Below are 23,536 nucleotides of genomic sequence, written 5' to 3' on the forward strand. Positions count from 1 at the left end.
CTCCGCTCCACTCACATGCACACCTCTAAAACTCTGGAATTATCTTATGTTGCTTACAATTCTATGAATATTCAAAAGGAGGTGGATTTACATACATATTCATAGTGATTACATCATGTCATTATAATATTCATGATAGGCAGTGTCTGGGGGGAGTCCTCTTTTGGGAAGATATCCAGGGGTCATCAGGGGGTCTTTGGATGAAGTAAGAGGTCTTCCTCAAGCTTGAACTTTTTACCTTTCTCGATTTCACTGACTTCATTATATTGTTACAAGGCAATAGCCATACAAGACCCTAGCCATAACTTTCCCCTTATCTGCTGGCTGTGACATCTTTATGTTCTCTGTGCAGATGTTCACATTCCTTTGGTACCTAGTTGGCCTTGGCAGTGCCTTGTTTTAAGAACAAGACCTACACCTTCAATTATTTTTGAGACAGAAGTTAGTCTCGTTAGGGCCTTGTGTTGCTTACACTGTTTTAGTGGAAAAATTACATGCCTCAATTGCTTTGTCTAGCCCCATATTCACTTCCTTCTTAGTTTAATTCTGAATTTTACTGGTTAGGAATACAAATTCATTAACATATATTACAATCATATATTACATACAGAAGCCAGGTACATTATCATCAGGACAATCAAGGTGTCTCCCCGCCCTAGCCAGAGCTACTTCAGACAGGTTCTCCTGGAAGGGACCCAGCCATCAGTCCTTATCTCCTTACAGGTGTCACCCCCCTGCTCATTAGCATAGGTACAGTCAAGGTGTCTGCCCCCACCCTGGCCAGGGTTTTCGTGCCTGGAAGGGACTTTGTTCTGCTCATACCAGCACTGAAGACCAGTTCTCAGAACAGGGGAGTCTCCACCATCCAGTCACTCCCCACTCCAGGTACAAAGTCTCTCCCTCCACTCTAGCCAGGGCTATTAACTTCAAAACTGACTTTTGAGGCAAAGAAAATTCCAATCAGTGAGCAGTGGAATCTCACAGAAGGACAGGTGTGATACCACCAGCATCCTTTCAGCCTGTGTGCACATTACTGTGCTGGTTGCACCTTACAGAAAAAATGCCATCCTGAGCACTGTGACAGTTCAGGATCAGGTAGCTTGCCTGTTTGGCATCTCCTGCTAGAGGCCAGTAGCACAGGACAGGCAGGAGAGCACCAGATGAATTTACTGGTGGATTGCATCGGATTCCTATGTGCTGCCAGCACAAAAACAGCTGCCATCTTTGGATTCTATGGCTTTCCTTTGTTACACTCTGGATCAGACTTGTTTTCAAAACAACCTTTAGCAGACATAAATATGCCTGTCATTGAAAACAAACATGCCTGGAATAGTTAACTGATACATCCCAGCAGTAATCCCTGCACCTCTGTAACAGCAGTTTAAAAAAAATGAGGGGGGATCACAAGAGGAAACAACAGCATGCAAAATGTTAGCCGCGTGCCTCGATCACTATTTTTTTCAACTTTATGCTGTTGGATTACTTTTTTTATGCACTCTGGGGACAGAGACAGCAAAGAACAGCTTTTGTTGGCAAAGGCAAGCAGTTTCTCACACATGGCTCTGTTTTCCATGGCTCATCCAGCAAATTGTACACTAAGCCTAAAAAAACATCAAGGAACAGTCCATCCAAGAAGGGCTGAGTACAGCAGATTTCACATCCCTGTGTGCTGGCAGTGTAACACCAGTACTGGGCACTTACTGGGAGGAGCTGGGAAGTGCCCCACAAGAGAGAGGCACCAGGGGCAAGATGCTTGGGTGCTGCCCAGGGAGTAAGGAGGTCCCTTCCTGGCAGGGCCACCTAAACCTACATGCAGCCAGGAGGGACAGTCAGATTTACTTGTATTAAGCAGGACTTCAAGACTTCTGGCCTTGGTCAGAGTCCAAGCAGATGTGTGGCCTGCACAGCCACACTTTTTGTAGTTAAAGGATGGTTGTCTCTCATGTGCCCCCTTACCACCAGAGGGTTCTGCCTGGTACAGCTGCATTTTTCCAGTGCTTAGTTAAAGCAGCCAAGATAACACTACTAATTCCCCAGCTACTCAAACACTACTTTATGCAGTGCCATTCTTCCATACAAAACCATACTTGTGAAATGCAGAGCTCATGCTTACTTAAGGCTTGCAAACAGCAGATAAGATCCCTGGTTTACAGCTGCAAACCTGCCCTTCCAAAGAAGCAGGTGACCACAGAGATGTCCCACACGTCTGCCTGACCTGCAGTCTGACGTGTCTGTGTCACCCCAGGGAATCGTCTGAAAACCCAGAGAGTGAAGGAGAGAGAGGGGTGGCCTGGAGCCCTGTGGGAAACCCGAGTTTGGTTCAAACCAGAGGATATGGATGTCAGCTGTGCCAGGGGAGGTTTAGTCTGGATGTTAGGAAACATTTTTCTACTGAGAGGGTTGTCAGGCATTGGAATGGCTTGGGACAATGGTGGAGTCACCATCCCTGGAGGCACTTAAAAGACATTTGGACCTGGTCCTTAAGGACATGGTTTAGTAGCTGATTGTGGTGTTAGTCAAAGGTTGGACTGGATGATCTGGGAGGTCTCTTCCAACCTAAACATGCTGTGATTCTGTGATTCTGTGATTCTGTGACTCTGTGATTCTGTGACTGTGAAACACTCAGTCAAGGTTTATGCAGGAGGCACAGCCCATGGCCCAGCAGTGCTGAGGGTAACTCACAGTGATGGTGGATGTGCTCCTGTTGTGGTGTTGCCCTTGCTGTGTCACTGAGGTGGCTGTTCTTTTTCAAGTGCTGCTATTTTGAGGGACACACAAAAAAAAAAACAACAACAAAACCCCAAACCAAACCTGATGCCATCATTTCCCAGAACTGACAGGCACTCCTGAGTGAGCACCGGGACCAAGCTTTGATGCTGTTTTCCACACACCTCAGCCCTGCTTGTCCACTCAGCAGGGCCCTCGGCTCCCCAGCAATCCCCCTCCAATCCACCCTGTGTCTGCCTGCTGCTGCCTCACCGCCATGGGGGATGCGGGGGGGATGCAGGGGGGCAGGGAGACTACGGAGTGGCAGGGAGGCTGCAGGGGGGCTGCAGGGGGATTGCAAGGGGGCTGCAAGGGGCTGGGGGGCTGCAGGGGGGCTGCAGAGTGGCTGCAGGGGGGCTGCACGGGGATCGCAAGGGGGCTGCAAGGGGCAGGGGGGCTGCAGGGGGGCTGCAGGGGGATCGCAAGGGGGCTGCAAGGGGCAGGGGGGATGCAGGGGGGCTGTAGGGGGATTGCAAGGGGGCTGCAAGGGGCAGGGAGGCTGCAGGAGGGCTGCAGAGTGGCTGCAGGGGGGCTGCAGGGTGTCAGGGTACTTGCAGGGTGTCAGTGGGGCTGCAGGGGTATTGCAGGGTGACAGGGTGGCTGCAGGATGTCCGGGTGGCTGCAGGGTGTCAGGATGGTGTCAGGGTGGCTGCAGGGTGGCTGCAGGGTGGCTGCAGGGTGGCTGCAGGGTGGCTGCAGGGTGGCTGCAGGGTGGCTGCAGGGTGTCAGGATGGTGTCAGGGTGGCTGCAGGGTGGCTGCAGGGTGGCTGCAGGGTGGCTGCAGGGTGGCTGCAGGGTATCAGGGGGGCTGCTGTCTCTCCCGTCCCGTCCCGTCCCGTCCCGTCCCGTCCCGTCCCGTCCCGTCCCATTCCCTCTCTCCCGGTGCCCCCCCCATCCCACCCCCGCCCTGCCCCTCCGCCGCCGCCAGGGGGCGCCCCACCCCTTCCCGACTGCCACGGCTCGGCGAGTGCCCCACTGCGCATGCGCGCCGCCGGTATTCCCGCCAGCCGCCCCTCCCGCCCCCTTCCCGTCACGTCACGCCTGCAGCCAATCAGGAGGGAGGGGCGGGCCGCCCGCCTTGGCGCCGACCGGAAGCAGCGGAGCGTGTGGCCGGAAGTGACGGAGGCTGTGTCGGAGGTGGCTGCGGGTGCGGGCAGGGCCGCTCAAGATGTCGATCGAAATCGAGTCTTCCGAGTGCGTGTGGCGGCGGGGGGCAGGGAGGGGCGGCGGGGGAGTGCCCGGGGTTTGCCGGGAGGGCGACGGGAGCGATGGGTGTAAGGGGCCGCCGCGGGGAGGGCCTGTCCCTGAGGTAATGGTGAGGGAGGCCGTGTGGGCGGTGGTGGTCGTGGAGGCTGCGCGGGCCGCTGGGCAGGGCAGCACGGAGGGGCAGCCCGTGAAGCTGGCGCCGTGACTGCGCATTGTTCCCCTGCAGTGTGATCCGGCTGATCATGCAGTACCTGAAGGAGAACAGCCTCCACCGAGCCCTCGCCACCCTTCAGGAGGAAACCACTGTGTCCCTCAACACTGTGGACAGTATTGAGAGCTTCGTGGCAGACATCAACAGCGGGCATTGGGACACCGTGCTGCAAGCCATTCAGTCGCTGAAGCTGCCCGACAAGACCCTCATTGATCTCTACGAACAGGTGAGCGAGTGCGGGCCCTTTGTGGCCTCTCTTTAGGGTTTTACACTTACTCTTTGCTGATGCAAATGTTTTTCTCCTGATGCAGGTTGTGCTGGAGTTGATTGAGCTCCGTGAACTTGGTGCTGCCAGGTCTCTTCTGAGACAAACAGACCCCATGATCATGCTTAAACAGACCCAGCCAGAGCGGTACATCCACCTGGAAAACCTTCTGGCCAGGTCTTACTTTGATCCTCGTGAGGTACGTTACACATTTCTTCAGGAGCTCACAGTGATCCCAAGCATAGGCCCAAGTTGCTGATGGCTTTATGGTATCTTTTCTGGTCTGATGCTTGAGAACGTGCAGTTTGGTGACTTTAGGTTTGTTGTGAAGTGTTTGGCAAAGGACATGTGATAGCTGATCACAAGGCAGCAGGGCAGTGGTTTTGAAGTATTCTCCAGGTGGGAGTTTGGGAGTTTATATTTCTGTCATGCCACAGGATGACATCTGTGCCTTGGTTCCCTGTCTTACGTATGCAGAAAAGAACTGTATTTTGTAAACAAGATTGTTGTCATGTAAGAAGAGCAAAAATCCTACCAAGAGAGCTACCTGCTGACTGATTATGTCAGTCTGATGGTTTTAGCAAAGCCATATCTGAAATATGTCAGGGGCTGGTGTGAAAGGGAAGGACAGTTTTGAAGACCTAATGGAAAATTAATATGGAAGGCGCTTCCTTTGTGTGTTTTTGCAGTAAAAAGTTTAGAATAATCACGTCACAGGAATGGCTTTTCCTCTGCCTAGGCATACCCTGATGGAAGCAGCAAGGAGAAGAGGAGAGCTGCTATTGCACAGGCCTTAGCTGGAGAAGTCAGTGTGGTGCCTCCATCTCGTCTCATGGCACTTCTGGGACAGGTGATTCCTGAAAAATGGTTTAGTAGCCGTGTTTGTTTGTTTGTTTAGATCTTTGCCATGCAAAAACAGCTGATGGAGTTGTTTCTCCAGATGTACAAGTAAAGCTGAAATACAGCACACTGACCCGTGGTGGAGTTGGAAATTGTGTTTTCTCCATGTGGCAAGAATCCAGTGGTGGGAGGGAGAATCTGCTCTCTAGCAGTAGAGTTTTTCCCATAGAGTAAATAGTACATTAAGAGAATTATTTTCAGTGTACAGACTAACAAACACTATTTCTGTTTTAGTTACAGTTCCTAATTCTCAGAGTGCATTAATTGATACTCTGTGCAAACACTGCTTTCACCTGTGTGACTGAAGGCAGCTCTCTGTTGAAGGGGTTTAATGAGCTGTGCCTTCCAAGAAAGCTTATGTGGCATTTTCAGTTTTAATGCATGCAGTTCCAGGCAAATAGACAACAGTGTGGGTAATTTAAAGTAAAGCAAGATGGCAGGTAAACTGTGTGCTGAAGGCAGGATGAGGGGTGTGAGCCTGGGTCATTCTCACTTGCAGAAATCATTTTGGGCCAGTGTTCTGTTGTGTTTGTGGGTTAGGAAGCAAAATCTGAAAAGCTTTCTGTCAAGTAATCATGTGTAGTATGTTTTTCTCTAACTGTGCAATTTTAAGGGTACAAGAAACTGTTGCAGTATTGTGTTAATTAGAAGGTAGTTTCCCTGAGGAAAATGTGTCAGCTTGTACCTTACTGTGTGGCTTTCATCTCTTCACAAGGCACTGAAATGGCAGCAGCATCAGGGACTGCTTCCTCCAGGTATGACAATTGATTTGTTCCGAGGCAAAGCAGCTGTGAAAGATGTAGAAGAGGAGAAGTTCCCTACACAGCTGAGCAGACATATAAAGGTAATGCTGTGATGCTGTGTTTGCTTTGATCTGTGGTTTTTTTTTGGTTGGTTGGTTGTTTTTTTTTAACTTCTTCATGCTCTATCTCATCAGGAGGCTTTTCCTGAGACCCATGGCAAGGTTGGGTGATGATGATATTTGTGAATGTGATAAATTCATTAATTGTTTCTTTGCTTGTACAGTTTAGGATCGTTTAGTTTTCAGAACTTGTTTGCTTAGTCACCCTCCTCAGTTGTGTGAAGAAATACTTAAACTGTCTTAAACTTCCATGCAGGTGTATAAACTTCTGTGAACCTAAGTTCTGATCATGAACTACTACATACTGGGTGTCTTATATGATCAGTATGTCCTTTTTTTAAGGGTTTTTATCATACAGATTTCAAAAGAGGAAAGCACAACTGTGCTGTAGTGACACTGTTGTCCTGCAGCACTCACAATATGTAGTAGGCAGTTTCCTGCTGTGAAGGCTTTTTGGCTCCACCAAGTAATTCACTTCAGTGAGAAGTGTTCATTCACTGCAGCAGCTCTACCAGTTCTTACAGTAAACAGAAGATAAAGTTTTTTCAGAAGTCATGAGTTGGAACTTCTGAATCAATTTGCTGTGTTCTGCAGTAGCTTGGTAAAAATGCCTCATTAGAACTTGTTTTGTTTACCAGTACTGATCATAGATTTTTGTATTGATTGATGAACACTCTTTTCTGTACTCAGTTCCCACGAACACTTGTATTAAAAAAAATTTAAAAATTTAAAAATTGTATGTGAAAACTACCAAACATTCACTGTGAAGATTTCCCTGGAGAAACATCATTTCCAGTGAAGCAACTTGTACCACTTCAGAAATTTCTGAAGTGTTCTGAGGATGTATGTTGCAAAGATATTACCTAATGTATACATTCACTGCAAAAACAGAAGTAGAAAGATCACCATCCCAACTGCTGCTGTTAGCATGGAGTGCTGCATGCAAATTTCATGATATTAGCATATCCAAAAGGAGGGTTTTTTTGCTTGGTTTTTTGAAGTGCTAATATGTAGGTATTTACAGGGTTTATTTGTACTTTAAACGTGTCAACTCTAGAAAATACTGTAATTTTGCCACCAAAATGAGACTACAGTTTTGTTTTAATTGGTTGCTTCTTTTAAATTGCTTATTAGGCTTAATTTATATTCTTCTTTCCAACAGTTTGGGCAGAAGTCGCACGTGGAGTGTGCTCGGTTTTCCCCTGATGGGCAGTATCTGGTTACTGGCTCTGTTGATGGCTTCATTGAAGTATGGAACTTCACTACTGGAAAGATCAGGAAGGTAAATTGCACCTCATTTCACACTGAGAGAGCACCTGGTTTTATTCTTTGGTGTTACACCTCATGTTTGCTTTAATTTCTGAGGGACTGTCAGTCTGAGAATGTTGACTGCTTGGGTGATCCATGGGTCTGGCATCTTTTAGCAGTGTGGTTATTTATAGGCTTCCCTTTGGTTACTTTTTTAAATCTTACTGGTCCATCATTGTTGCCTCCAAAATAGTACTTCCCTGTCATTATGGAGCCTTATAAGGCCTGCTTGGTGAGAGATTATAAAATGTAACCAAAGTTAAAACTTCCAGTACTTTGCTTAAAATGCATTTCATTGAATTCACTATTTTGACTGGTGGATCTTCTGCACTCCCCTAGGATCTGAAGTACCAGGCACAAGATAATTTCATGATGATGGACGATGCAGTGCTGTGCATGTGCTTCAGCAGAGATACAGAAATGTTGGCAACTGGAGCACAAGATGGAAAGATCAAGGTACAAATCTTATTTTACAAGGTGTTAATACAGGTGGTTACCAGAAAAATTCACTTGCAGGTGCAGTAATGTTGCAATCCCATATAAAGTCAAATTAAGTTTAGCACGGCTTACTTACAGTGGTTAAGTATTGGCTCTGATGTCTAAACTTCCGTGGTGCTGTAACAATGTTATCACTTCTGTTTCCATTTGCTGTTTCTGCAGGTGTGGAAAATCCAGAGTGGTCAGTGTCTGAGAAGATTCGAGCGAGCACACAGTAAAGGTGTTACATGCCTCAGTTTTTCTAAAGACAGCAGCCAAATTCTGAGTGCTTCTTTTGATCAGACAATAAGGTAAAGAAACTTAGAGATGTGTGAGCTACAGTACAAGAGAAAACAGGATTTCTTCATTAAGCAGTCAAACTTTTGCATATAGATTCATTTCAGCTGTGGTTTGGTCCTTTTGCACTGAGTTTTAATGCCACTGGAGACTGCTGGGGTGTTGGAGAGGAACAGTGTGACAGTGTGACCTTTCACCTTGCTTAACTTGCATTATTTCAGAGCTAAGGGTCAGGTGCTGCTCTACTCTCATTTACACTGACCTTGCACATTTTCTTTGTGGGAGACTCATAGCTAAAGAAACTGTTGTTTTGACCTTCAAAAATAAAATTTTTATAATGAAATTTTTATAATAAGCTTAGGGTAAATAAGATTTGAGGATAACAGGATGATCATAATTTCTGAAGTGGCCTGAACAGCCTAACTGGACTCATTAGCCTTAAGAGAGACCACATGACACACAGTTAATTTTCCTTGTGAAGCAGTATTGCAGCTCTTTTTTTTCTCCTTTCTAAAGAAATTCTCTGAGACCCACTTTAAGTGTGTTGGTTCATCTGCTTTGCTTCCTTCTGATACAATGCTGAACAGAACAAAATTTCCAGAAGTACTTGGGAATCTCCATTAGTAGTAATCATGGCTTTTCCTTGGGCTTGCATCTGTGTGTCCCTGTGAGCTACAAATGTGTAAGAGGAGATAAGCTGCATCTCCACATTCAGGGGCAATCACTTTGCATCCTGTTGCTTCTTCCTTTCTTAACTCATACTCTTGTTGTAAAAGGGTTCTTGTCCCACTTCACACCATGAATCCATCTGTGTAATCCCAGCCCCAGATCCACACCTCTGTGTCTCTTGGATCCAGAGATTTCCTTTTAAAAATGGGAACAAGAGGGAGAAGGACCTAAAGCAAATGTTTTCTGGGAGTGTGGTCTTCCCAGCAGTCTGAAGATGGGCCCTGAGAATTTCAAGAGCAGTAGTTACAATTTGTATCAAAATGGCAGTGCGGTCTTTGCTGTGCTCTAGAGTGTTGGGTTTTTATGAGTATCTCTGTGGAGGTACATGGTGTATAAGGGAGGGTTGAGAGAGCTGGGCCTGACTGGCAGGGAAGAGACCTGGTTGCCCAGTCCAAAGGTAGTCATAGAAAAGACAATGCCATACTCTTCCTAAGTGCACAGTCCCTAAAGGGATCGACCTCCAGGAAGTTAAAATCAGATTGTATGTAAGGAAAAACTTCTTTATTTTCCCTTGTGAAAGACACAGTGCTGAAAGAGTTAGGTCAGACTGGGGGAAGATCTCAGCCCTTGACATTCAAAGCTAAATTGAACAAGGCCGTGGAGAACTTCAAAGTTGACATTGCTTTGAGGAGAGCAGCCAAACAGGGTGCTCTGAGGTGTCTTCCTGCCTAACTTATTCTGCAGTTCTCTGACATGTACCACTGCTTTGGAATCTCATAGAGGAAAATCATGTTGCCAGGTGGTTTATACAGTTACCTTGGCAAGAGCAAAAACTTCTTTCAGTGATGAAAAAGGGCCATTGAGGAAGGATCACTTTTTTTTTTTTTACTCCCAAAAGATACTTCCCACTTCTCCAGGCTGTCTTTGCAGTTTTGATTTGGGCATTTCCATTTCTCAGGCAAACCATCCCTTGCTGTGTAGAGCATCAGCACTGTGTTGGGACATGAACTGTGGGGTTTTTTACCAATTTATATGGTTCAATTTTCTAATGTCTGTGGTACTGCTTTTGGGCTCCAAAACTGGTTATGAGGTTGAAGACCCAGCATCTGAGATCTTGGGAATGCAGGAATAGGAGCTGAATCTTACTACCAACCTTGGAGTTACTTTGGTGCACAGTCAGTGTAGTTTAGTAAGCTGATAGTGAGTCAGCTCAGTTGTAGTGGTTAGAAACAAGGTCTGTGCAGAAAATCCACTCCCTCTCAGTGTAGTTGGGCTGAACTCAGCATTACTGGGCATGTTCCTGGTGCTAAGACTTACATGCACAGAGTTACTGCAGCTTGCCTGGCGTGCAGATAATCTGCTAAGCAACAACATGGTAAAGCAGTGGATCACTGTGGGGCAGGTATGAAGGTGTTAGGCTTGCACCTGTGCTCTTATGAAAGCTCAAGCATCTGCAACCTGTGTAAAGCAGACTAGGCATAAATTACCAAAGCTGAATTTAGAAGGTGCCTCTAGAGGTCTCTAGCACAATATGCTTCTGGAAGCACAACCAGCCTTGCAGTTCAGTGTCCAGCCAGAGTCTCAGAATCTCCCTGGGTGGAGACCCCACTGCTTCTCTTGGCAGCTGTCCTAGGGCTGTACCACCCTCTCTGAGAAAATCCAGTTTGGGCCTAAGGAAAGACCTTTTGTTTTGCTTTGTAACTGGTGCCCTTTGCCTCTTGTCCTTAAGCTGTGCACCTCTGAGAAGAATCTGATTCTGTAAGAAATTGTTAGGTAGTGATGTTAACCAAGTAGTTAAAGGTTTTCAGGTGTTTCCAGTAAGGACTTTTTTGTTTTTATTCCAGTGTTGTTACAAGAGTGGATAAAAGCAAGAATGAAAACTTACTGTAATTTTTAATTCTAACAAATAGTCACAAAAATACTCAAACTCTATTCTAATCTAAGTTACCACAAAAATACTCAAACTATTCTAATCTAAGTTACCAGTCAGGCAGCAGCTTCATCACACCCTTGTTTCTGCAGCTTTTAGCATCTGGAAAGTGTTGCTTAACACTTGTGAAGTGCTGTAATTCTGATCCTGCCCCCATTCAGTGTCTTGTTACTGAGTGAAATCTGATCACTGCTGAGATTTGGATTGCAACAAAGCCCTTCTGTTGCTATGCACTTTCCTGAAAGCAGCTTAGATCACTTTTGTCTAGTTCACAGTTATTTTTCTTTGGGTTTACTCTGACTTGGGTAATAATTGTTAAACTTTTTTATTTTCAAGGAAGACAGTAGTTAGATGCTCCTGAACTTTCACTTCTCTGTGCTGAACACACTCAGCACTCTCAGCCTTTCCTTGCACATCATGTGGTCCAGCTCTGTGGCCATTTAGTGGCCCCTTACTGGAGGCCTAAAAGTGGACTCAGTCCTGCAGGGGGAGCTGCACCTCTGCCAAGCTCCAGGGAATGTGATCAGCAGACTGCCTCTCCAAGTGCATCTGGTGTGTGTCTGGGTTTCCTCAGTTAGTTCTCCCCTGGGCCTGCTGCCAGGTCCTTTGCTGCAGAATCAGTGAGACCCCAACTGATTCTGATTCCTGAGGTGGTTCTGAAACAACTTGTGTGTTCTCAACATCCTGAGTTTTCTCTCAGTCTGTCTGGTTTGTCAAGGCTTCCAACTTCCTCATCTGTCTTTCTCAAAACTGAGTTGCAGGATGTGTGAGTCAGATTCTTCCAGTGCTTGATGACAGTCTAGACTTCATATTTAATTAAACAGGGTTCTGTAATGTGTTTAATGGCTTCAGGCTCTTGCCAGTACCATTAAACCCAGTGGTACCAATGGTACCGCATTACATAAAAATGAAGAAATGTGTATCTGAAGGCAACTGCACAGTGAACAGGCATTACAAGACCTCTTAAGGAGGTATGTTAATTTGTGTAAACCCTGATATATATGAATTATAGCATAAGAATTTCAACTGAAATAGTTGACGGAATGTTGAATCGGGGCCAGCAAGCTTCAAATGGAAAAAGGAATTTCATTCTTAAGGCTTCAGACTTCTGCTTAAAAAACGTATTTCTGTAGCCAGGAGGTACTACGATTTAAGGCTGTTACAGATTACCAGTGTAATTCCTTTTAGATGATTGAGCAGACTTGTGCAGAGTTGCACAAAAGCAGGCAGTAACAGCAACTTTCAAAGAGAAAAATTCTGGCTGGATGTAAGGAAATAATTTTTCTCAGCTCAGTTAGACAGGGCCTTGGTCAGGGCCATAAGCAAGCTGACCTCACATAAAGTTGAGTCTGTTGGACTGGAGACCTCCAAACTTAATTCTGTATCTTTTGTCAGCTGCATAGTTTCTCCTTCCATCGTCCTGTGGAGGTACAGCCTGTCATACATACAGGCCCACAAGGCTGAGGGTGGATGGTATTTCCCTGAGCTTTTCACAGGAACACAGCTGTGTTTGATGAAAGGGGCTTGCAATAAAGACTTGTGGATTCTTAGCATTTCAAGTTGTTGCCTAATGAAGGTGTCTCAGCTTTAAAATACAGTGAAGCCAGTTCAGAATAACCTCATTTGCTCACTCAGTTGTGATCTCTGTTGTGTGGCAGGATTCATGGCTTAAAGTCTGGGAAAACTTTAAAGGAATTCCGTGGTCATTCTTCCTTTGTCAATGAAGCTACTTTTACCCAGGATGGCCACTATATTATCAGTGCATCCTCTGATGGCACTGTGAAGGTAAGATACTACCTTTGTAAATAACACATTCATTTGCATGTTGTACCTGATGTGTTAGAACTGCTGCAGTCTTTGGAGAAGGTGTTATCTGCAGTAACAAAGTCTGCTTGTGATCTTTGCTGTAGACTGGTGTAAATGAGAACTCATAAAGTTTCATACCATGCTTACAGGCTGCTGCAGAGTCTGTTCTTTATTTATGAAAGGGGGGCATAAGCACACTACTCCTGCCTGCCCCTGCTTTATTCTAGAAATAGATTTGGCTGGGACACCTCTTGTCCTAGAATGTAGGAATTCCCTGGTCTGAAATATTGGTGTTTTCTTGCTAACTTTGTTGGACACCTGCTAATTTCTTGGTGCTTAGGAGTCCCTTGCCGCCTAAGCTAGTTAATAGAGCATTAATTAAACTGGTTGTAGGAGTGATAGACTTGGCTTCTAGTTTTAGCAAAAGGTGGAACTACTCCAGTGTAGTAATAGTCCCAAGGGGTAAAGCATTTTTGTGTATTGGGCATTACTGACCAATCATAAATGAAATTAATACAGAAATAGTGACATTAAGTAGGGCATTGATGCTGTGCATAAGGGATGGGTAAACAGGTCCAGTTTATAGATGTGGCCTAGGAGAGTATGATGAATGCTGCTCATATTTAATGGGGCTTTACTTGGGACTTGCACTCTTTGCTATGCAGACTCTCAGTTGTGGCAATACCATAAAATGTGGCATCTTTCATTTTATTGTGTAGTATATAAACAGCAAAAATACTCCACAGGTGCTGAGTTAAGTTTTATTTAACTATTAAACAAGCAGCTCTGTTTCCTGTTTAGAACAATGAAAACAGCCTGTTGTTGTGCCTGAAGCAGCTCTAAGCTGCTGGGATGTATCAGTGAGGCTTTGCTTCTTCAGCGATTTTCATGTCTGTCTTGTGTAAGGAAAATGGCATTTGCAGCCTCTGCACTCATATTCATAGATACCAGCTAAAACCAGAGAGGAAGTCTTGACTCACCCCTCAGGGAATGCTTAATGGGAGGGAGCCAGGCTGAATTGGGATTGTGGAAATTCACTTTCGGTTCAATTGTTGTGAAATAGTTCACAGTATCTACACTCCAAAATAGATATGATAATTTAGGTTTTTTTAAAATCTGCTCTAAACTACAGGTTTCGGAATTCATACTTCCTTTCAGAAGCCTTAAAAAATCTGAATCTTGTATCCTGAACGATGTTTTTAGAGCTAATTGGTTTTGCATTTATTTTTCATATTAGGTTTGGAATGTGAAGACAACAGAGTGCTCAAACACCTTCAAATCTCTTGGCAGCACTGCTGGGACAGACATTACTGTGAACAGTGTAATTCTGCTGCCTAAAAACCCAGAACACTTCGTTGTTTGCAACAGATCAAATACTGTCGTCATTATGAACATGCAAGGACAAGTATGTGATCTTACTGGACTCCTTTCAAGTCTCTCTCAGGCATTTCAAGAATGCCAAAAACATAGTTAATAGCCTAGATTTGGGTTAAACCTGATTTCTCCAGTTTGCTTCAATGACAAACTATTCTGTACCCAGGTTATAGAACAGCTTAGAATCATAGAACTTTCAGGGTTGGAGGGGACCTTTAAGATCACCTTGTTCCAACCCTCCTGCCATGGGCAGGGACACCTCCCACTTGATCAGGTTGCTCAGAGCCCTGTCCAGCCTGGCCATAAAACTTCTAGGGATGGGGCTTCCACCACCTCTCTGGGCAACCTGTGCTGGTGTCTCACCATCCTCATGGTGAAGAACTTCTTCCTAACTGCCAATCCAAATCTACCCTCCTCTGGTTTGAATCCATTCCCCCCATGCCCTATCACCTCCTGACATCCTACGAAGCTCCTCTCCAGCTTTCTTAAAGGCCTCTTTCAGATACTGGAAGGCTCCAATAAAGTCTCCTTAGAGCCTTCTCCTCTCCAGACTGGATAACCCCAACTCTCAGTCTGTCTTCATAGGAGAGGTGCTCCAGCCTTCCAGTTTGAATTACAAAAAGTGATTGCAACTATGGAGAGATCCTGTTGTAAACAGACTTAGTACTACCTAAATATTTTTGCCCTGAACATGTAAGTGATGTGCCACAGTTTAATCCTGCCAAATAATAATTTGTGTATCTTTACCAGATTGTAAGAAGTTTCAGCTCTGGTAAGAGAGAAGGTGGTGACTTTGTCTGCTGTGCACTTTCACCTCGTGGCGAATGGATCTACTGTGTTGGTGAAGACTTTGTGCTCTATTGCTTCAGCACAGTGACTGGCAAGCTGGAGAGAACTCTGACTGTAAGTTCTTATATTTGAGCTTCTGCAGAGTTCTAAACTCAAGGATGTTCATCATATATGAAGCCTATAAGAAGTCTGTAAAGAGATGTCTTGTAGCAAGAAATCTTTAATCTCTAGCAGCTGTGATTGGTAACAAGCACCTGGCTGTAGTCTGTCCTGAGTTTTTTTTTAAGAACCATTTAAATTTAGAATTTATGAAAATGTTTGCCCATGAAGCCAAGACTGATTTGGTTCAAACTTAGTTGAACGAGAGCACATCTTGATTTGGGCCCTGGCTAATGAAGAATCTGACAGCACGGACAGGCTTAAATTTTCCTTTCATTAAACTACTGAGGAATACCAGCCTGAATGTCTAAATTTAATGGGGAACACGCAGATGTTGTGGATTTCAGTGGATGTAAATCTTCACCTGAACCTTGGCTTTGCCAACAGAAAGTAACTGCTATATCACAAAAACTGTTTGCAACTGGGACACAACATCAGGGGAGTGTGTTTGTCTGCTTTTGCTATACACACATAGCATGTTAATCCTCAGTCCAGCTTTCCTCTAGTTCTTGTTTGAAGAGAGTGTTTGTTTTGAATCTGCTAAAGGAAGAGTCTCCTGATCCATTTTTCTGCTTGTTCCCTAGGTTCACGAGAAAGATGTCATTGGCATTGCCCATCACCCCCACCAGAATCTGATTGCCACTTACAGTGAAGATGGCCTCCTCAAGCTGTGGAAGCCATAGCTTGATTCCACATGAGCTGTGAAGTGTGCCTGTTAATTGCAGGTTATTGATGTTTGTGTGTTAACAAGGTCTAAGTGCACAGAGTGTGATATTTGCTCAATTTTCAGTTCAGGTTTCCAGAGAATGACCTTTTTACTTCTTGGTCTAAAGCTAGGTAGATAGATGCTTAAATATAGCATCAGGTAATTTTAAATACTTTTATTTTTACCAGATAATCTGAAGCAACTTCAGAGACGTTTTTTTTTTCTGTCTCCTGAAGTCTTTACTCTTCTTACAGCATTTATAATAAGTTGAACAAAGTAGGAACTGTACACACTTAAAAGTGCTCACTGACTTGCAGCAACCAGTAAATGACAGTAAAATGCTTTGAGTAAATTATGTGGAATGGGAAGCCTGTCTGTTGTTCAGTGCTGAAACAAAGGCAAAGTTTTCCTGGAATGCAGATGTCTTCAGCTTGAAGGGAGAGACTTTTTTTAGTTCAGTGGATTTTGCTGTGATCAGTTTTCACTGTAGTTTTTTCCAATTACAAATATTAAGTGATGTCACACATCTTCCTCAGAACTATTCTTCCCCATCTCCCAGCACTTCCTGTTATAAACCTGCCTAACGTGGCAGTGAGATACATTTGGGGATTTTTTTTGTGTGTGTTTATTTTTTGTTTGTTTGTTTGGGGTGTTTTTTTGGTTTCAGTTTTTTGTTTGTTTGTGTGTGTGTTTTCATTTACTTCCAGGCTAAAAGGAATTGTGACTTGGGCCCTCTTCCTCAAGGTGTATAATAGCATAAAGCTGCTTCAGACCAGCTTTAATTGAATGATGCCTCAGGGGATCAATATTTTAGAGCATGCAAAAACCAGTTTACATAGGCCGAGTTCCTAGTGCTGTGATGGTGCACATCCTGCAGTTGTTTTGGTGGGATTTTTTTTTTCCAGTTTACCAAGTTTTGCTTCCTGTTTTCCCAAAAGGGCATGGCATACTTAGGCTTTAAATAGTTATTTGTAAGATTTTTTTTAAATTTAATTCACTGTTGACCTAATTAAGGTGATACTTAGGTCTCACACTATGCTAACAATAAGCTTTCTGACCCTTCACTTTGGAGCAGATGATGATTCCTATTTGAGATCCTAACTTATGCAGACTGTTGTGAATGTACACAAGGATCTTCTAACCTCTGACCATGTTTTTTCTAGGATGAAGCAAAAAATGAGGTTTTGTCTGTAACAATGACACAAATACTTGTAGATTTCAATCTTCACACTGATTCCTGTCCTCATCTGTTGAGGGGTGCTTTCCTGCTGCGGTAATCTTTCAAACTGTAATAATTTTCTCTTTGAATTAATGAATCAGTTCCAAATTTAAATAACTTTTATGTAACTTCTTCATTTAAAGGGCATGCTTCTAATGAAAATACTGGTTGTCAGATGGTGACTGAGGTCCTTTGGTCTATGTTCATATTGGTCCAAAGAAATGCAAAAAAAATTCAGCTTCTGACACAGCATTTCTTGTTCGCTACAACTCCAGTGTTTAGTCCTATGTTCAGCTATAATTCCTAGGTTGTATTAATTCCTAGGTTGTATTTTTACCTTCTTAGATATGGCAATAAAGTTATTTTTCAGATGGCAAAAGGTGGTTATTTTTCCTGCCAAAAAGTCACTGGTGTGCCAGAAACATCTGACAGTAATACGTCAGCTGTCAGCTTGTTGCTTTTTTAATACTGCTCCACTGGCAACTAATACTTCTGCTGAAGGAGAAAATCTTGACAAAATATGCTTAATATTATCCAACTTGTGGTTCATTTTGCCTTCAGATGACACAGCTGCTAATCCTCAGTGTTACTATTAATCTTCCTCAGTGTAAACTGTATCATATATTGTTCTTTAAAAGAAAAGTAGTTGTATCAAAACTGTCAGGATCCTGAATGTTTAAAAATCAAAATACAGTCTCTGGTTTTAAAATATGAGAAAATCTGGCATTTCTTACGCTTCTTATTTAAGACTTTCAGAGTTAATTGCATTAAGTTTTCAAGACAAAAAAGTGAGATGTTCTTATACTTACATATATATATACATACATAAGTACATATATAAGTACAAAGGGCAATAATAAAACTTACGTACATGGGTTGCAAATGCAATTTGTAAAATCACTGACAGCAGGCACAGAAGTACCATCTTGAAAATGTTAAATTTCTTTTAACACGTATAAATTTTTTTAAAAACATAAATGTTAGTTTTTTAATGTAGTCTAGGAAGACCTTTTCTCTCTGGAGAATTAGCCAGGTGTTACACCACTTACCTGGACATAAGACTTGAACAAGACAACACCTGCTGCTTTAACTAATATTAAAGAAGCATTGTTCACCTCTGGGCCTTACTTTATCCTTTCATTATTTTGCTTAGAACTGGTGAGTTGTGTCATGCATAGAGGAGTGCAGCATGCTTTGCAGGAGGGAGTGCCACGTAGTGAAAATCTCACAGGCCAGTTCATCCTCCTCTTTCCCAGCTCAGGTGCAGTCAGCTGCCTCTCTCTGTGTGCTTGCAGAACAGAATGCATGCAGAAGAGCTGCTGCCACCTCAGCAAAAAATAAAGAGAGCTTAGGTTCCTGCAGAGTTAGGCCAGTGCTGGAGGTAACTTTTTTTTAATGTCATTGGGTTAATATTTGCTCCAAGTAGCAGATGATGGTGTAGATAAGGGGTATAACCGTGCTCTGATACCACTACCACCTTGCCACCTGCAAAGAAAAATCAAACCTTCTGTTGAGTTCTAGTAACTTTTAGAGACAAACTGAAAAGGTGATCTCAAAAGATCCTTTGTTAATGTTTTCCAAATCAGTCACATTCTCATGAGGTCTGAGCAAATAGACTGCGTCCACGGGTGCTGGCCTGCCCCTGTGAATCACTGATTCTCTGTGGTGCTGAGGATTCTGAGCCACGAGCTGAGGTGAGAGAGGTGCCTCTGATTCAGGGCATCTTGCTAACACTACTGTTCAGTTTGAGAGAAGAGACAGAATGCTGCAGAGATGGGTGGGAAAGATGCTAGAAGTCAGTGTGAGGTCCCATCCAGTGGAATTTTCGGGTTCTCCTGCCTCAAATGACAATGTGGCAAATGGAATATCAGGGCACTGGCCCACACTGACTGAAAAGGGTGAGGATCTTGCTGGGGTGGAGGCAGCAAACTGGCCAAGGAACACTAAGGGGCAGGGGCCAGACAGCACCACCCTGTTTGGTGGGACAAGGGGATCCTCCTGGGAGGAGGTGAAATTCCTGAAGCCTTGAGTCAGCCTCGAGAGCAGTGGGAAACTTCAGGGACAGGATTCCAGGGGCCTAAATAAACCTTCAGAGCAGTGGGAAACCTGCTGTATATAAAGAACACAGAAGTGTTCATTCTTGGTTCCCTACCACTGACCCACCACCCTGCACTGCCCCTCTGCCCCGTCCAGAATTGGATCGACATCCCAAAAAAAAGGTGGCTGGATGCTGCTGAATCCCTGGGTGCTGATATCCCTCTCTCTTTTCTCATTCTTTTCTCTCTCTGCCTCTCTCTTTGCCACTCAACATATCTGCCATATCCCTTTGCCTGTGTCATTTGTCAAATCAAGCTTTCTGCTTGCACCTGACCCTTGGTGCTTGGACTTTGTTCTGACAGATCCAAATTTTAAGTTACATCAACCAACATGGGTGGGTTGCAATAGTCAGTTATAAATGCTCTTCAAGTACAAGTTTTCTTCATTTTCTGCCTTGTGTCTGCATGGGGTTTTGGAAGTCCTTTTAAAGCATGGTTACTATAGTTCCAGTGTCTTCTCAAGGCAGCCATGTATCCGGATCATGGCAACATGTCCAAGCAGGCTGAGCAAACTTGGATCTGAATGTCAGGGGAGAAAATATGAGGTGAATCCTGAGGAGAAATGTGGCTAAAAACTTTATTTCAGGAAAATTCCTTGGCTCTCTGTGGAGCAAAGTAAAAGGAGATGGATGCTGCTGAAGTGGGCCACAGCCATTTATGTGTAACAGGTGCAGCTTGCATTATGAAACCGGGTAACAAAGGCTTCTTCAGTTTCTTTGTGTTCCTTAGGCTGTACAGCTGCTCTCTGTCTAGGAACAAGTTCTTCTGATGCTGCCTCTGTGTTGTTGGGCAGGAAATGGCAGGTGCTTGTCTGGGAGCAGGCATGTGCTGCTGCCAACTAAGCCTTTCCTGCCTTCCCAAGTTACAAGTTTTAGTTAGAAGCTTTATAGGCCATATTTCTTTCAAGTTTTATTCACAGAATGACAGGTTGTCTGATCTTCAAAGGATTGGAGACTCCCATGACCTCTCTGCACAACCTGTGCCATTGCTCAGTCACCCTCACAGTGTCCTGATGGTCAAAGGGAACCTCCCGTGTTTCAGTTTGTGCCCATTGCCTCCAGTCCTGTCACTGGGTACCACTGTGGACAGGCTGGGTCTGTCTGTTTGCACCCTCCATTTGGGTATTTATATGCATTGATGAGATCTCCCCATCTGAACATTCTCTTCCCCTCTCTGAACAGTGCCAGCTCTCAGCATTTTCCAGTAAGAAAGATGCTCCAGCCCCTTCAGCATCTTTGTGGCCCTTTGCTGGACTCCCCAGTGTGTCAATGTCTCTCGTACTGGGGAGCCCAAAACCAGAGACAGTGGTCCAGGTGTGGCCTCACCAGTGATCACTGTTGTTAACCTGCTGGCAACAGAGATACCAAAAAGGGCACATTGCTGGCTCACGTTTGATTTCGTGTTCACCAGCACCTCCAGGTTTTTTCTTTTCCCAGTGGCTTTCAAGCTGGACAATCCCCAATATACACTTGTGCCTGAATTTTTTTTCTCCCCAGGTGCACTTCTGTTTGTTGAATTTCTTGAGGTTTCTGTCAACCTATTTTTCCAGCCTGTTGAGGTCTTTTCTCAGGGGCAGCATGACCCTCTGAAGTGTCAGCTACTTGTCCCAGTTTTGTGTCATCTGCAGACTCACTGCGGGTACACTGTGCCCCATCATCCAGATCATTACTGGAGGTGTTGGACAAGACTGGAGCCACAGCTGGCCCCTGAAGTACACTGTTTATCACAGGCCTCCAACTAAAGTCTTCTGTCACTGATCACCTCTCTCTGGGTATGACTGTTCAGCCAGTTTTTTGTCCTTAGTGTCTGTTCATTCAGCCCATACAGCTTTTCTGTGAATATCCTATGGAGGGCACCATTAAAGGCCTCACTGAAGTCTTACGTAGACAATATCCTTTACTCTCTCATCTACCAGACCAGTAATATCACTGTAGTAGTTTATGAAGTTGTTCAAGTGTGACTTTTCCTGGTGAAGGCATGCTGACTGCTACTGGTGATTTTCTTGTTGCTGATGTGCTTGGAAGTGGTTTCCAGGTTTAGCTGTGCCATCACTTTCTTAGGGACTGAAGTGAGGCTCACCAGCCTGTGGTTCCCTAGATCCTTCTTCTTGAAGACAGAATTGACATCTGCTTTCCTACAGACTTCAAGTACTTCCCACAATCACCATGATAGGTCTGTCAGTTCCTGCAGGACTTGGGGAGACATCGTATCAGGATTTATGGACTTAGGTATCTCCAGTTCACTTAAGTCTTCTTAGGCTGACCTAATCATCTTCCACCATGGGTACATCCTCCTTACTCCAGACTTGCTCCTTGGGCTTTGAGGATTCCTGAAAGCTGGTGTTACTAGTAAGAGTGGGGAGAAGAAGGCCAGCAGCACCTCATCCTCTTCCATGTCCTGTGTAACCAGGTTCCCCACCTCATTCAGCAGTGGGCTCACATTTTCCCTAGCCTATGTACTTACAGAAGCCCTTCTTTTCTTTGACATCCCTGACCAGACTCAACTTCAGTTGAGCTTAAGCTTTTATAATGTCATCCTTAAAAGCTTGGACAGTATCTTTGTGTTACTCCCAATTTACCCCTTCTTGGTTACATCCTCTGGATGCTTCCTTGTTGTGTTTGAGTTTGGCCAGGGGTTTCTTGTTCATCCACACAGACCTGGTATTTTTGCCTGACTTCCTGTTTGCTAGGATGGACTGCTCTTGAGCCTGGAGGAGGTGAACCTTGAATATTAACCAGCTTAATTGGGCTGCTATTTCACTTCCAGAGCCTCAGCACATGGGGCGCTTCCAAGCATATTGGTGACGCTGCCAAAATCAGCTGTCCTGAAGTCCAGGGTTGCTTTTTACCCTCCTCTCAGGATCCTGAACCCCACCACCTGAAGGTCACTGTAGCCAAGACTGCCTTTAACTTTCACAGTCTCAAGAACCCTTGTTGGCAAGTCTGAGGTCCAGCAAAGCATCTCTCATGAGCTCCTTTATTACATTGCTGCACTCCAGGAACCCCCTGGACTGATTGTGTCCTGCTGTGTTGTCTTGCAGGTATCAGAGGGGCAGAAGCTCCTCATTCTTTGGACACTGTAATAGTTCTCATTTTACTTCCAAGAAAACATGGAACCTGGCCTTTCTTTTTCTGTGTTTCTGGGAAAGGATGGCATAAATCAAACGCTGCTTCTACTAGTGTGTCTTTGAGCACCAGTCACAAACAGAAGCAGGAAATGTGTCTTTCCAGATGAATCTGCTAATGAAAAAGTCATGGGGCAAGTTGCTTGCCCTTGTGTCACACTGCAAGTTCAAAGCAGATTTGGGATCACTGAGCTTTACCCCCTGTGCTGAGCAAACTTTCTGCACTGCTATAGCAGGTAGACAAAGCAGAGAAATGAGAGGACAACTAAGGCACTTTTCAGTCTTACAGGCAGAAGCAAAAATCAGAGCAAGCTCTTAAATGAGCCTGCAGTGGGCATTTTCAGTTTCACAGCAAACCTGTGGAACAGCAGAGCTGCTGGCTTTCTGGGAAAAAAACAAATCCTACCTGCCTGGTGCACACTGGAAGGAATCATAGAAACAGACAAGAGTATAAACTTGGTGATACCAATTCGGTGTGGTTGAAACTGAAACACTTGAAGTAAACTGAGGTTATGGTAGGTTGGATTACTATGCTGGTAGTTAGGGAAGCAGCTCCGTTCTGCTACTGTATCCTCAATTCCTACACATTCACTTTGTTCCCCAAAGTGGGAAACTGTATCCCACATAGACCAACAAGAACTCAGAAAAAAAATGGTTGTATTTAATTTTTCAGTGTCACAGAAAAGGCCTTACTGATTGCTGTAACTCAGTGATACCCAGAGTATCATGGGAGAAACAGCTTGGAAGAGACCACACGTTCGTTCTCAGCATCATGCTGGAAGGTCTAAGGCTGGGTCCTCTTTGCTAGCTTTTGTCTTTCTAGTGCTTATTGCTGAAGACAACTCTACTGTTGCCCGTGGATTTATTTGGGAAATAGTTTTATGTCAGTCAGTAGTTCACATCAAAGCATAATCCTGAACTGGTAGTGCTCCTGCTGCCTTCCTGCACTCGTGATAGCACCTTCCCTCTGCCAAGGAAAGCCACACGGAAACTACACCTTGCTCATCCTCTGAACAACCCATGGTACAACATCAAGCATGAAACAAAATTGGCCACCATGGTCTTGAGAGTAAGATGTTACCTTAACTGTGTTGATGCAGCTATGGGTGGGAAAAACAGGCTCTAGGGATGTTTTTTTTTTTTTTAATGCAATGCACTCATCTGAAGCAAAATAAGTAATTCCAAAGGCTCTGCACTGGCCTTAGTTTGCCCTTGCTGTTTAGCTGCAGTGGGTAAGGGAAAAAAGAAACAAGGATGGTTACTGATCTGGAAACAAGTTGCAGAGCGTGGTGCTGTTCAGCCTGAAGACAGCTGTGCAGGAGTCTTGCCCCTAACTTGGGCTGGAGTTACTTTGCTCCTCCCTGTGACTGAC

The 23,536-nt window shown here is 44.5% G+C and overlaps 1 protein-coding gene across 2 annotated transcripts; it reads left to right on the forward strand.

Moving 5' to 3' along the window:
- The first annotated feature begins 3,827 nt into the window (after nt 1-3,827).
- SMU1 (SMU1 DNA replication regulator and spliceosomal factor) lies at nt 3,828-17,323 on the forward strand. 2 transcript variants are annotated; one of them, XM_071730095.1, is made up of 13 exons: nt 3,828-3,960; nt 4,199-4,409; nt 4,495-4,647; nt 5,188-5,298; nt 6,064-6,192; nt 7,373-7,492; nt 7,858-7,974; nt 8,179-8,306; nt 12,550-12,676; nt 13,935-14,102; nt 14,822-14,974; nt 15,604-15,744; nt 16,889-17,323. In XM_071730095.1, exons 1-12 carry the CDS (start codon nt 3,935-3,937, stop codon nt 15,700-15,702), a joined length of 1,542 nt encoding a protein of 513 aa, XP_071586196.1. In that variant the 5' UTR covers nt 3,828-3,934; the 3' UTR covers nt 15,703-15,744; nt 16,889-17,323. The 2 variants fall into 2 exon arrangements, with proteins under 2 accessions (XP_071586196.1, XP_071586195.1); XM_071730094.1 differs by lacking the exon at nt 16,889-17,323 and adding an exon at nt 16,433-16,571.
- Nucleotides 17,324-23,536: the final 6,213 nt, after the last annotated feature.

The sequence above is a fragment of the Heliangelus exortis genome, chromosome Z, assembly GCF_036169615.1.
Source record: "Heliangelus exortis chromosome Z, bHelExo1.hap1, whole genome shotgun sequence".
Lineage (NCBI taxonomy): Eukaryota > Metazoa > Chordata > Aves > Apodiformes > Trochilidae > Heliangelus > Heliangelus exortis.

Excerpts from the sequence above, each read along its gene's own strand:
- SMU1 (XM_071730095.1), top strand. The coding sequence starts at position 3,935 with ATGTCGATCGAAATCGAGTCTTCCGA. Across the intron at positions 8,307-12,549 it reads TCTTTTGATCAGACAATAAG|GATTCATGGCTTAAAGTCTG; the intron begins GTAAAGAAACTT and ends GTTGTGTGGCAG. Across the intron at positions 12,677-13,934 it reads CCTCTGATGGCACTGTGAAG|GTTTGGAATGTGAAGACAAC; the intron begins GTAAGATACTAC and ends TTTTCATATTAG.